Source organism: Lepus europaeus, chromosome 11, assembly GCF_033115175.1.
Source record: "Lepus europaeus isolate LE1 chromosome 11, mLepTim1.pri, whole genome shotgun sequence".
In the NCBI taxonomy this organism is placed as follows: Eukaryota; Metazoa; Chordata; class Mammalia; order Lagomorpha; family Leporidae; genus Lepus; species Lepus europaeus.
In genome coordinates, this window is record NC_084837.1 from 89,839,839 (window position 1) to 89,855,011 (window position 15,173).

The following is a 15,173-nucleotide window of genomic DNA, read 5'->3' on the forward strand; positions in this document are numbered from 1 at the left end:
TTTTTTGAAAGAGGGGGAGTTACACAGAGATCTTCCATTCTTTGGTTTACCTCCCAGATAGCTGCAATGGCCAGGGCTAGGGCAGACCGAATCCAGGAGCAGGGAACTTCCTCTCCAGGTCTCCCTTGTGGGTGGCAGAGATTCATGCACTTGCTGCCATCTGCTTTTCCCAGGCCTTTAGTAGGAAGCTGGATTGGAAGTGGAAGCAGCTGGGACACGAACTGGAGCTCAGATGAGATGCTGGCTTTGCAGGTGGTGGCTTTACCCGCTCTGCTACAACGCCGGTCCCTGAATCATACTATTTTGTTTGGGAAAATTTCAGAGCATACTAAGACATAAGCAAAAAACAAACAGCACCTGTAATCTCAGCATTTAGGTAATCGTTAACATCTGGGTATCTATCCATTTAGACTTTATTTGTGAGCATATGCGTATGTTATAGTCATCATAAAAAGAGATCACACTATTTTTTATTTGTACTGCTGTTTTCATAGCTGTCTTTCCAGGTTAGTAAATATAGGTCTCTATGATCATTTGAAAGGTTACGTAGTATTTAGTAGTACTTATCATTAGACAGTTGGATGATTTCTGCTTTTTTTTTTTTTTTTTTGCTATATATATTTTTTTCTTCTTCAGGACCCAGCATGGTAGATGGAAAGTCTTTTGCACCAAGATGCTGAGGTGGCTCTTTTCCCTCTGTTTCTGATTAACTGGGTAGAGGGACCACATGCCCACTCCCTTCTGAGAAAAAGACGATGGATTTTGTTATTTTGAATAATGCTTTGACAAATACTCTTATATAAAAGTTTGAGGGACCAACATTGTGGTCTAACAGGTTAAGCCACCACCTATAGCAGCAGCATCCCATATGGGTGCCGGTTCGCATCCTGGATGCTTCACTTCCCATCCAGCTCCCTAATAATGGGCCTGGGAAAGCAGCAGCAGATTTCTCAAGTTCTTGGGCCCGTGCACCCAGGTGGGAGACTACAGTTCCTGGCTCCTAGCTTCGGCCTGGCACAGCCCCAGCCGTTGAGGCCATTTGGGGACTGAGCTAGCGGGTGGGAGATTTTTCTCTCTCTCTCTGCCTTTCAAATAGATAAAATAAATCTTAAAGTTGAGACATGTTTTATTCTAACTAAATATATTGATGGAACAGATCTTTTTGTGTGTGCTTTAGAGAGCAATGCAAGTGGTTTTCTGATTAGATGTTATGAGTGAAATAAATTAGTAATTCTTGGTTTGTTCATTATTACACCTTTATTTCTGTAAACATGTCAGATTATTAAATGATAGAGGCAGATTTTATAAAATGATAGTAGACAGTGCTTCTGAATTAGAACATTTGATATGTGAAATAGATTATGAGATAATATGTGTAACTTATTTCAAGTGTGTTTTAGTTTTGGAAGATATATCAAATATTGCACACTTCTGTGCCTTATTTAGATACTTATAAATTTTAACTGGCATTTTAAAACCATACTGAAGCCAGCGCCGTGGCTCACTAGGCTAATCTTCCGCCTGCGGCGCCGGCACCCCAGGTACTAGTCCCGGTTGGGGCACCGGATTCTGTCCCGGTTGCTCCTCTTCCAGTCCAGCTCTCTGCTGTGGCCTGGGAAGGCAGTGGAGGATGGCCCAAGTGCCTGGGCCCTGCACCCGCATGGGAGACGAGGAGGAAGCACCTGGCTCCTGGTTTCGGATTGCTGCAGGGTGCCAGCCATAGCGGCCATTTAGGGGTTGAACCAATGGAAGGAAGACCTTTCTCTCTGTCTCTCTCTCACTGTCTAGCTCTGCCTGTCAAAAAAAATTAATTAATTAATTAAAACTATATTGAAAATATATAGAGAAAATAGAAACGAAAATTTGAAAGAGTTACACAGAGAGAGGAGAGGCAGAGAAAGAGAGAGTTCTTCCATTTGATGGTTCACTCCCCAATTGGCTGCAACCGCTGGAGCTGTGCTGATCTAGAGCCAGGAGCTTCTTTCAGCCTCCCACACGGGTGCAGGGGCCCAAGGACTTGGGCCATCTTCTACTGCTATCCCAGGCCTTAGCAGAGAGCTGCATTGGAAGTGGAGCAGCTGGGGATTGAACCGGTGCTCATATGGGATGCTGACACTGCAGGCAGAAACTTTACCCTCTATGCCACAGTGCTGGCTCTTTGAGACATTTTCTGCTGCTGGATCAGAAGTAGAGCAGCTGGGACTTGAACTGGCGCCCATATGAGATGCAGGTGACAGCTTTACCAGTTATGTCACAACGCCAGGCCTGAGGTAGTAAAAACATTTTAAAGTTCTTAGTTGTCCTTTACTGTTATTTTCAGAAGTACACAGGGCTCCTACTTGTATACTTTTGACTTTATGATGGTGTAACAGTCCTATACATTCAGTAAAAATTATACTTTAAATTTTAAATTTTAATCTTTTCTCTTAGAGCATGATGTAGTATGAGACTTCTTTAGTGTGCTGGACAAGGACATCCAGCTACAACTCCCAGTTAGTCCCAGGATTGAGGAGAAACAAACAATATTCTACAGTGCACAGTGTTGTTAAGCTACATTAAGTTAAGTACATTATGGGTATTACAATGGATCTTTTAAAAAAAGATTTTATTTGAAAGGCAGAGTGACAGTGAGAGGGAGAGACAGAAATGGAGGGATCTTCCATCTCCCTGTTCACTCCCCAAATGGCTACAATGACCAGGGCTGGTCCATGCTGAAACCAGGGCCTTGGAACTCCATCTGGGTCTCTCATGTAGGCGATCTGGGCCCAAGCAGATGGGCCATCATCCTCTGCTTTCCCAGATGCATTAGCAGGGAGCTGAATTGGAAATGGAGCAGCAGGGACTAGAACCAGCCCTCTGATATGGGATGCTGGCCACTACATGCATTTTTAAAAGATAATTAATTTTATTTATTTGAAAGGCAGAGTTAGAGAAAGAGATGTTTTCCATCTGCTGATTCACTCTCTAGATAGCTGCAATGACCAGGGCTTGTTGAGGCTGAAGCCAGGAGCCTGGAGCTGCTTCTGGGTCTTCTGTGTGAGCACAGGGGCTTAAGTACTTGGACCATTCTTGCTGCTTTCCCAATCGCATTAGCAGGGAGCTGGATTGGAAGTGGAGCAGCCGGTACTTGAACTGGTGCATATATGGGATATAGGCATTTCAGGCAGCGCTTTACCTGCTACACCACAATACTGCCCCCCCCCCCCCCCGCACATTTTGACTTAATTCCAATGTATGATAGGTTTATCAGGATATAACCCATTGTTAAGTGGAAGAGCATCTGTAGTACTAATCGCCCTTATGTTTTTTATTTCTTTTACTGCTAGATGTTTGTGACCTGTACTTCCCCTTCCATGTTGAAAATTGTAAAATGCCTGTTGCTTTTAATTTCCTTTACTCTTGGTTTCGGTGGTGTGGTGTGAAAAAATATTCTCCAGAATCCTTCCCTCAGAATTTTCTGACAAATCTTGATTCTTTGCTATAAACTTAAACTTCATCAAAATGAAGCAACTATGATTGTTTCTTTTCTGCTTTCTTTAGATCAGTCAGCCAAAACAAATGAAAACTCTTTGAACGTTAGCTGGTAACTGAAGTATCAGTAACACTGGCAGGACTGTTGCAGACATTCCTATCTTTGAAAACTTCATCCCTTTCTTACCTTTCCTGCTATTTTCTACTTTCAGTTCCCTCTTCCCTACATTTGGTTGCTAGGTTAATTTCACTAAAATACTTTTCATCTGTGAATAAAAACCTTCAGTGGCTTTCCATTGAAAATGGGACAAATTCCTAGCTTTCAATCTGGTATTCAAGATTTTCTATAGCTTGATCCCAGTCTAGTTTGTGTGTTTTGTCTCCTCAGCAGTATAGCAAAAGTCCTTAACTTAAAGCCAGACCTGTTAGTTTGCTGCTTTTTGTTGGCTTTGTGTGTGTATGTGTGTGTGTGTGTGTATTTAAGATTTATTTTATTTATTTGAAAGTCAGAGAGAGAGGGGGAGAGAGATACCAAAAGAAGTCTTTCATTTACTGGTTCACTCTCCAAATGGCTTCAACAGCTAGACCGGGAACTCTGTCTGTTCTCCTACGTGGATGGCAGGGGCCCAAACAGTCGGGCCATCTTCTGCTGCTTTCCCGGGAACATTAGTAGAGAGCTGGATCCAAAGTGGAGCAGGAGGGACATCCCTATAGGATATAGGCATTGCAGGTTGAGGCTTAACACACTGTGCCACAGCACCGGCCCTACTAGTGTTTTATTTGTACGTTATTTTGTCCTCTCACATCCCTACTCTTAATGCAATAGATGCCGAATGAATATTTGTCAAAAGAGCACATTGTAATCAAGATTCTGTCAGGGATGGGACTGATTCTCATTTCTGTATGATAGTCTAAATTGGAAATACTCTTAGGGTCATATGTTCACTGTTGTTTCATTTTGCTTCTGAGGTTAATTTGAGTAACATTAAGTCCAGAATAATATCGGAAGGATTTTTGAAGGATGTTTTAAGTTTAGCTTTTATATTCTTTTTAAGTTTTATATATATAAGATATGGATACGTATCTCACTGTGATGAAAGAGCAATAAATTAAGTAAAATTTGAAAGACCTCACCATTTTCGTTCCTCCTCTAGACATTGCCACTTTGGCATGCATCTCTTTTCTTGGGTGGGTGAAGAGAGCATTAACAGCTTTATTGAAATATAGTTCACTTACCACATAGTTCATCATTTAAAGAGTATAATCAAATAGTTTTTGGTATATTGACAAAGTTGTACAGCTATTACTACAATCAGTTCTAGAATGTTTCTCAACTCAAAAAGAAACCCTGAGTGGGGGGCATTCAGCCTAGAGGTTAAGATTAAGACACCGGGGGGCCAGTTCTGTGGTACAGTAGATGAATCCTCTGCCTGCAGTGCCAGCATCCCATATGGGTGTCAGTTCTAGTCCTGGCTGCTCCTCTTCTGATCCAGCTCTCTGCTGTGGTCTGGGAAAGCAGTAGAAGATGGCCCAAGCACTCGGGCCCTGCACCCTCGTAGGAGACCAGGAAGAAGCTCCTGGCTTTGGATCTGCCCCGCTCCCACCATTGTGGGCGTGAACCAGCGGATGGAAGACCTTTGTCTCTCTTTCTAACTGTTTGTAACTCTGCCTCTCAAATAAGTAAATAAAATCTTTAAAAACAACAAAATGGGGCCTGCACTGTGGTGCAGTGGCTAAGCTTCCACCTGTGGCGTCAGCATCTCATAAGGGCACTGGTTTGAGTCCCAGCTACTCCACTTCCGAACCAGCTCTCTGCTATGGCCTAGGAAAGCTGTAGAAAATGGCCCAAGTGCTTGGGCCCCTGTATCCGTGTGGGAGAGCTGGAAGAAGTTCCCAGCTCCTGGCTTCAGATCGGGTCAGCTCTGGCCGTTGCAGCCATTCGAGGAGTGAACTAACAGATGGAAGACTTTCTCTGCCTCTGCCTCTGCCTCTTTGCAACTCTGCCTTTCAAATAAATAAATAAATAAATAAATCTTAAAAAACAAAACAAAAAAGATGTAACAGTAAGGCACATCCTTATCTTTAAAAAAATAAATAAATAAAAGATTAAGACACGAGCGTCCCAGGTGCAGTGGTGATGCAGTGCTGGTGCAGTGGTGATGGCTCAGGTAATTGGGTTCCTGCTACTCATGAGAGACCTAGATTAAGTTCCTGACTCCCAGCTGCAACCTGGCCCAGTCCTGGCAGTTAGCAGCATTTGTGGAGTGAACCGGTGGGTCTCTCTGACCTCATTATCACTCTCGCTCTAAACTGGGCAGATAGAAAGAACTTTTAACATTTATGAAGTGAATGCACGTATAGATAATACCCTTCAACTTGTTTTTTCACTATCAGTATATATTGAATATCTTTCCAAGACATACCCCACAATAAGATCTCATTCTTTTTAACCGTGCAGAATATTTCATATGTATGTTTGCAGAGATTCACCTCTTGAATTTATCAGTATATGTGGTTAAAAGTTCTTATGAACTTCTATTAATGGTTTTGCTATACTATTTTTTAAAAATGATTACCACATTTAATATAACCTACAGTATCAGTGTTGGAGTTTTACTTTAAAATAGAATGCCAAACATGACAGATAACGATGGTTTGGCTTGAGGAGACATGGAATGCAGGCTCTTTATGGGGTTCTGGCAATGCACAGCCTAGGCAATTCATTTTTGTATTTTGGTTTCTGAATGTGAACAAGCCTGTTTTTAGTCTCATAGCATGGTACTTAAAATAGAATTTAACTTGATGTCTTGTGCTTTATGGTGAATGTTAAGACTTTCTTAAAAAGTTATGCAGGTCTAATCTTAAAGATGGGGAACATTTCAGAGTATTTTTCATATGTTAAAAATCATCATTCTGGTCTATGGATTTCTTTAAATTATCCAGGAAAGGGAATGTGGAGGCCAGTAGCTCAAAACCTGGCTTATAGTAGTTACTTGGCAATTGTTATTGATTCAAGAAATACTTATCTGTGACATTCTGTCATTCACTTAACATTTGAATGCCAGTTGTGTGAGACTCCAGGCTATTGGTGGTTTGAGAATATTACTGCTGTGTGTGTGTATAGACACATGTTATAATATGTACCAAAACTTTTTAAACTATACAGATGTAAAGCACAATGATTACAACTGTTCTCAAAGCCTGTTTCTCAGACCCTGGTGCTTTTCCAGACTGGGGTTTCTCCAGATCAAAATTTTTTTCCTAATAATAGTAAGGCATTATTCGGTATATTAATAGTTGCAAAACCATTGTTGGGTGAAACTGCTGACACCTTAGCATGAATTAAGTTAGTAAATTGTACTAGTTGTATTCGTCATCACTGTACACTTGGAATTAAAAAAAAATTGCCAGTTATACTTTCTATCTAATGAAGTTATAAAATTTGTTAATTAATTTCATTGCATTTCAATCTTTGAATTTTTAAAAAGATTTTATTTGAAAGGCATAATTATAACGAGAGGGAAAGACAGAGAGAGATCTTCCATCAACTGGTTTACTCCCCAAATCGCCAAAACAGCCAGGGCTGGCTGGGCCAGGCAGAAGCCAGGAGCCAGGAACTTCTTCTGGGTCTCCATGTGGGTGCAGGGCCCAGGCAGTTGGGTTATCTTTTGCTGCTTTCCCAGGCGCATTATCAGGAAACTGGATCAAAAGTGGAGCAACTGGGACTCTAACCGGCACCCATATGAGATGCTGGCATTGTAGGCAGTGGCTTAACCTGCTGCGCCACAGCATCAGCCCCTTGAATTCGTTTTAAAATATATTTTATATGATAAAATGAAAAGCACCTGTAAAGCAGTTTTATTACATACCAAATCTGATGGTTAACTCAGGGAAAAGAACTTGTGTTGTTTGGCTAGTCTATCTTTTTAAATAGAATATCATCTTTATTTGAAAGAATGCCTGGCAAAATACAATTATACAGACTTGTGTATTTGGCATACATTTTTCTCAAAAATAAAATGAGTTTGTCACTGCAAGGAAAACAACTGGCAATATATGTTACTAATGATGAAATCCAAGCTTTCAAGTGAAAATGCAATTTTGGAAGGCTTGTATTTGCTGCTGTGAGCTTGATGGTTTCCCAGTACTTGACTTTTTTTGATAAGATCAGTGTGTTATAAGTGAATGTATGTTGAAATTGTGTAGTGAAATGCATCAGTGTTTAGAGGAACTGTATAACTCAGTGAATGAGTATTTTCTGAGTAACTCATGATCTTACAAAATCATGCATGAGTAAAAAAGACCAATTGAAATGGGAGATGGACCATTGCAATTTCAATGTATCAGGGTAGAAGATGTTCACTGATAATGGTTTCATATTCTGTATTGCAATATTATTTAAGAAACTGATTTGAAAGGGCAGGTGTTGTGGTGTGGGGCTAAACTACTGCCTGCAAAGCTGGCCTCCCATATCCAAGTGTAGGTTTGAGTCCTGGCTGCTCTGCTTTTGATCCCACTCCCTGTTAAAACACCTGGGAAAGCACTGGAAGGTAGCCCAAGTATTTGGGCCCTTGCCACCCAGGTGGGAAACCCTGAATGAAGCTCCATGCTCTAGGCTCCTGGCTTTGCCTGGCCCAGCCCTAACCATTGTAGCTGGTGCCCATATGGAACTGGTTAAGACCGTGGCTTAACCCGCTGTGCCACAACACTGGTCCAGAAAACCTAAACTTTTAAAAAACTATGTAAGATTCATAGTACAGGAGTTAATAATTTAAAATGGGAACATCCCATTCACCTTCTCTTCGTATTTTCTGTAATTTAAAAAATATAAATAGTTTGTTTATAGATACAGTGACCCATTAACAAGGCCAGTTTGCTAAGCAGAAGCTGCTTATTCAGCTGTGTAATCTGTTGTAAATGCTAAACACTAACAGTTTGCATTGCACCGAGCAAATGTGCTTGAGGTAGTTTTTATCAGTAATGATATAGACTTTATTTTTTCAAGGATGTATCTCAACCTTTGATTACTTTTCTTTCTGTGGTAAGGGGTGGGAATCATGGATAAATGAAAAATCTCTGCAGATGTTCCCTAACTTAATTTTAGCCGGTAATTTCCGTTCTAGGCAGAGCTTAACTCTTACCAAATATCTATGACTGATTTGCAGCCTACATATTTGTTTTCTTTCCTTTCTCTCTTGTAGGATAAAAACAAGATAGAACCTAAAGGATATAAACTCTGAATGCTTTTCAGTTTCTGTCTATGTTTCTCCAGAATCGTGTGTGAAAATTCTGGTTTCTCTATTTTGTATCTTGAGGAATGATGCCTAAAGGTATAAAAGTAAGGTGAGGGTCTGGCGATGTGAGTAGTGGGTTAAAGCCCTGGCCTGCAGCACCAGCATCTCATATGGGCACCGGTAAGTCCTGGCTGCTCCACTTCTGATCCAATTCCCTGCTAATGCACCTGGGAAAACAGCAGAGGATGGTCCAAGTTCTTGGGCCCCTGTACCCATGTGGGAGACCCAGAAGAAGCTCCTGGCTCCTGGCTTTGGAGCTGTTGCAGACATTGGGGAGAGAACCAGCAGATGGAAAACCTCTCACTCTAACTCTGTTTTTCAAATAAATAAAATAAGTCTTTAAAAAATTAAGGTGGGGCCGGCGCCGCGGCTCACTAGGCTAATCCTCCGCCTTTCGGCGCCAGCACACCGGGTTCTAGTCCCGGTCGGGGCACCGATCCTGTCCCGGTTGCCCCTCTTCCAGGCCAGCTCTCTGCTGTGGCCAGGGAGTGCAGTGGAGGATGGCCCAAAGACCTTGGGCCCTGCACCCCATGGGAGACCAGGAGAAGCACCTGGCTCCTGCCATCGGATCAGCGCGGTGCGCTGGCTGCAGCGCAACTACCGCGGCGGCCATTGGAGGGTGAACCAACGGCAAAAGGAAGACCTTTCTCTCTGTCTCTCTCTCACTGTCCACTCTGCCTGTCAAAAAAAAAAAAAAAAAATTAAGGTGGGAAAAGGAACATTTTTGTTCCAGAAGTTATTTTATTTTTAAAAACTTACATATTTTTTTAAAAGGCAGAGAGAGATCCTCAGATTGATTTTTCCATCCACTGGTTCACTCACCAAATGCTCACAGCAACCGGGCAGGCCAAACCAGGAGCTCAGAACCTAATCTGGGTCTCCCAAAATAGATGGCAGGGACTCAGGTTCCTTAGGTATAACTTAGTGCCTCCCAGGGCATGCCCAAACATGGAGCTGAATTGGAAGTGAATCTGAGAACTCCGCTATGGGATATGGACAACCCAAAGGGTGATATAAACACTGTGCCAAATGCTGTCCCCCCTTCGTGTTATTTTAATGTGATTTCAATAAATCAGTGTCTTTAAAAAAAAAAAAAGATTTATTTTGTTATTTGAAAGAGTTAGAGAGGTGGAGCCAGAGAGAGAGCGAGAGCGAGAGCGAGAGAGAGAGAGAGAGAGAGAGGTCTTCCATCTGCTGATTCGCTCCCCAAATGACCATGCGGGGCGGGGGGGGGGTGTCTTCCATCTGCTGATTCGCTCCCCAAATGACCACAACGGCCAGAGCTTTGCTGATCCAAAGCCAGGAGCCAGGAGCTTCTTCTGGGTCTCCCACGTGGGTGCAGGGGCCCAAGGACTTGGGCCATCTTCTGTTGCTTTCCCAGGACATAGCAAAGAGCCTGGGATCAGAAGTGGAGAACCCAGGACTCGAACTGGCACCCATATGGGATGCTGGCGCTGCAGTCTGGGGCTTTTACCTACTGTGCTACAGCACCAGCTGCATATATTAGTATCTTAAAAGTGAAAGGTCTTTTAATTGAGTCATAGTTGGAGAAAATAGCATGAATTTTAGGATTACCATTAGTCTTCATTCCTGAATTTAGACAGTCCCAGGAATAGTTCAGACTAATGAAGTATGAACAGTAAAATTAATAACCTTTTCTTCCATACTGATTTTAGAACATTACTTCTTTTTTGTTTTAATGTTTATTTTTCATTTACTTGAAAGGCAGAGTAAGAGCAAGAGTGAGAAAAAGAGAGCTCTTCTGTCTGGTGGTTCACTCCCCAAATGCCCACAACAGCCAGGGCTGGTCTGGGCTGAAGCCAGGAGCCCGGAACTCCATCCAGGTCTCCCACATGGGTGGCAGGGGCCCAAGCATTTGGGCTATCAGCCACTGCCTTGCAGGATGTCTTAGCAAGAAGCTGGATTGGAAGCAGAGTAACTGGTACTCTGACATGGAATGTAGGTGTCCTAACCGCAGTTTATGCCTACCAGAATGTTACTTAGTGTATGTGGCTGTTATTTAAAATGCTTTTCCTGGTGGCAATCTGTTGTACCCAATAGAAAGGATATTAGAAAAGACTCATTTGTAATTAACAGCAGTATTTGGATATAAACACTGAATGTGATAAAGCTGTTGAGGACTCTTTTGTTGAGTGGGTGAAACTTTGCTTCTTAAAGGTTGGGTGATAATTGTTTAGTACATATTTTCTTCTAGGTAAACATTTTATTTTCTAGTGAGTATGTTAGTGTTTTCTGGAATCTGCTGATCTCAACATGTAATTCTATGGAGTGTGGAGGGTGATACTGAACATTTTATTTTACAAATAGATATCAGTTTTATTTGTAACATTGGTAATAAAGTGTCTCACTTTTTGTTCAAACATCTGTCATCGTAAAGCATAATCCATCTGAAAGGATGAGGTCTGATGGTAAATGTGCATTTGTGTCTGGTGGTAGTGAAGGTATTGGACTTACGTAATAAATTCTTTGATTCTGGTGTTCCTGTCTCTCTCTCCCCTTTGCCTCCTTTCTCCTCCTTGTCTGTTAGAAAGTATCATTCATTCTTAGGTTAGTTTTGTCAAATTAGAGTAACCAGAATCCATTGGGAACAAAAGAAGTTTAAAATAAAGTTAATGTTGAACTTGAATAATGATCTTATTGAAGTTAGTTTACTGCTAAATCTGACAAATCTTTAGCTTTTCAGAAACTTCTCTAAAGTCTAGTTTTATCTCTTGAGTGAAACTCTAGGGAATTTGAAGTAGGGTATACTTTTTGAATACTTAGAACATTTTCTCTTCTGCATTCTTGACCTTTTAAAGTATAAACTAAAGACGATTTTCACATTGTGCAGAGTACTGTTTCAGTTTCTGTGCCTCTGTAAGTGACCTGTCTAGAAGGTTTTAGGACTTTCTTTATTCATGGTATGCTCAGATTTCATGATGAGAGGCCTCAGTGTGGATATTTTTCAGTTATTGTATTAAGGTACTTGGTGGCCCAATCTAAAGATGGATGTTCTTTATTTGTAGGAAGGTGTCATAGTAACCCTTTAGTAATTTTCTTCCTTTCATTTTCTCTTGTTGGAAGCCTGAACTTCTGCCCTTGCTTTGTATTTCCTCTTCTATTTTCCATCTCTTTGTCTTTATTCATTGTTCTGTGAGATTTCTTTAACTTCCAAATGTATTTCCAAAAAATATTTAGGCAGTTTAATTTCCCAAGAGAGATGCTTGATTCTCCTCCAAACCACTTCTGTTTTATTGTGATAAAATACACATAACAAGTACCTTTGTAACCGTTTTAAGCATACATTTAATTCCATGACGTTGAGTACATTCACAGTGTTGTGTAGCCATCACCACTGTTTCCATAACTTTTTCATTATCCCAGAAGGATGCTGCAGATTAAGCGGCAACTCCCCGTTCCTTCCTCTTCCAAAATGCTGGTGTTCTACTTTCTAAGAATTTGACTGTGGTTAAGTGTCTCGTTAAAGTGGTCATACACTGTTCATCCTTTTGTATTTGGCTTATTTCATTATTTCAGGGTTTATCAGTGTTGTAGCAGGTATCAGATTTTCATTTGCTTAAAAACTGAGTACTGGGGCCGGTTCTGTGGCGCAGTGGGTTCAGGCCTTGGCCTGAAGCGCTGGCATCCCATATGGACGCCGGTTCTAATCCCGGCTGCTCCTCTTCCGATCCAGCTCTCTGCTGTGGCCTGGGATAGCAGTAGAAGATGGCCCAAATCCTTGGGCCCCTGCACCCACGTGGGAGACCTGGAGGAAGCTCCTGGCTCCTAGCTTCGGATCGGTGTGGCTCCGGCCATTGTGGCCATCTGGGGAGTGAACCAGCAGATGGAAGACCTCTCTCTGTCTCTACCTCTCTCTGTAACTGTCTTTCAAATAAATAAAATAAATCTTTAAAAAAAAAAAAAAACCCTGAGTACTATTCCTATGTGTATATATGTGTATATGTATATATGTATATATATAATATATATTTGATTATTGATTCATCTGTTGATGGATACTTTTGGCTATTGTGTCTAAAGTGACTGTGAACATTAGTGTACAAGTATCAATTTGAGTACTGTTTTCAATTCGGGTGTATATCCCAAGGTGGAGTTGCTGGGTCATACTGTAATTGTATGTTTAACTTTATTTTTTTAAGAGTTATTATTTATTTATTTGAAAGAGAAAGAATCTTCCATCTGCTGGTTCACTCCCCAAATGGCCGCAACATCCAGGGCTGGTCCAGACTGAAGCCAGCAGCCAGGAGCTTCTTCCAGGTCTCCCATGTGGGTGCAGGGACCCAAGCACTTAAGTCATCTGCTGTTTTCCCAGGTACATTAACAGGGAACCAGATGGGAAGTGGAGCAGCTGGGATTTTAACTGGCATCCATATGGGATGCTGGCATTGCAGGCAGCAGCTTTACTTGCTATGCTGTAGCGCTGGCCTGAATGTTTAACTCTTTGAGAAACTCGTGGATTTTAAACTTTTTAATTTAATTAATTTGAATGGTAGAGTAACACAGAGAGAGGGAGAGACAGAGAAAGGTCTGCCATCTGCTGGTTCATTCCCCAAAAGGCCGCAACAGCCAGGGCTGGGCCAGACTGAAGCCAGGAGCCAAATAAATGCTTCTTCTGGATCTCCCATGTGGGTGTAGGGACCCAAGCACTTAGGCCATCTTCTGCTCTCCCTGATGTTTTAGCAAGGAGCCGAAGCAGAAGTGGAGTAGTGGGGATGTCAGCCGGTGCCCATATGGGATGCTGGTGCTGCAGGTGGCAGCTTAACCCACTATGCCACAATGCTGGCCCCAGTTTTTTAATTTCTGATATCATGTTTTAAATTTCTAATAGCTCTTTTTGTTCTATTTTTCTTTTTTTTTAATAGCATTTATTTTTTTTCTCACAGTGATTGCACTCTTCTTTTGTATAAAGTGTACTACCTTTTCTCCCTTAATTATTTCTATCCACTGACTTTCTCTTCCTTATTTATTTTTTCCTTTGGTTTCTGCCATTTTTCTTAGGAGGCTTTTCCAAATTATTGGTGATTTATGATTGTAAGATGATTGGAAAGTGAGTTTTCCCTCCTTTGGGATTTTCCAGGTGTGAGTATGTGTTAGGCTTTCCATTTTTCCTGAAATGAATTCTCTGATCTCTGTGGAGGTGTTTAACTTGGCTGGTGGTGTTTGAAGAACAAGATTGGGTGGATAAAAGTGTCTCACTTAGGGGTATGCAGATATTGCTTAATATCTGTGTGTTTAGACTTGTGCCTCACTTTTTAAACTTCGTTCTTTCTATGTGGGATTTCTGAGCCCAGAGCCTCTCTGTTTCATTGTTCAGTAAATTTCACGTCTCCTATGTTAGGAGAGACTAGGGGACGTGGTAAGAGCTTTTCTCCTGGATGTTTAGATGGATGAAATCGGAGTGCCTACCATCCTATGTACAGATTTTCAAACACCTCTTTGATTTTCAACCTTGCATCTCACCCCTGCCTTCTTTTTGGATGAATTTGCTGTGTGTGTGTGTGTGTGTGTTTACCTTTCTTTAGTATTTCCTTCTCTAGGCATTTGTAAGTTATAGCTTCTGGTAATTTAGTTATCACCATACTATCTGCTTTTTATCCTCAAAAAGTTTTTTGAAATTGCTAGTTATTCTTTTTTTCTTGGGAATGATTTTTTTTTTTTAAATTCCTTTACTATCATTTTGTTTTCCTTCTGGGAGGAAATATGATCAGTGTTTGTTTATGACTAATTCGTATTTAACAGGAGGTCATTGTAAACTTTCTATGAAGTTTGTAATACAGAGTATACTAATGTATGATAATCATTCTTTTTTTTTTTTTTTTGGACAGGCAGAGTTAGACAATGAGAGAGAGAGACAGAGAGAAAGGTCTTCCTTCCGTTGGTTCACCCCCCAAATGGCCGTTACGGCCGGCACTGCGCTGATCCGAAGCCAGGAGCCAGGTGCTTCCTCCTGGTCTTCCATGCGGGTGCAGGGCCCAAGCACTTGGGCCATCCTCCACTGCCCTCCTGGGCCACAGCAGAGAGCTGGACTGGAAGAGGAGCAACCGGGACAGAATCCGGCGCCCCAATCGGGACTAGAACCTGGGGTGCCGGCGCCGCAGGTGGAGGATTAGCCAAGTGAGCTGTGGCGCTGGCCTGATAGTCATTCTTAAATACTAGCCAGTGTTGATTTTTTTAAATATGTATTTGTGTGGGCATATATTTTGCCCAGAGGTTAAGACAGTGGTTGAGATTCCTGCATCCAATAACAGAGTACCTGGGTTTCAGCCTTGATGCATTTTCCGATTCCAGCTTCTTGCTATTGCACACCGTGAGAGGTAGTGAGTGATTGGCCCAGGTATTTGGGTCCACATCACCCATTTGGGAGATCCAGATTAAGTTGATGGCTTC

The 15,173-nt window shown here is 41.7% G+C and overlaps 1 protein-coding gene across 2 annotated transcripts in view; it reads left to right on the forward strand.

Moving 5' to 3' along the window:
- Positions 1 to 15,173, forward strand: part of PIAS1 (protein inhibitor of activated STAT 1) — a 143,444-nt gene that overhangs the window by 4,702 nt on the left and 123,569 nt on the right. The window contains exon 1 of one of the 2 annotated variants that reach the window (XM_062206207.1): positions 12,954 to 13,098. The exons of the other annotated variant lie outside the window; for it this stretch is intronic. Coding sequence (XP_062062191.1) covers positions 13,051 to 13,098 — 48 coding nt within the window. The 5' untranslated portion in view covers positions 12,954 to 13,050. Of the gene's footprint in view, positions 1 to 12,953; positions 13,099 to 15,173 lie in introns of those variants that run through there. 2 annotated transcript variants of the gene reach the window in all.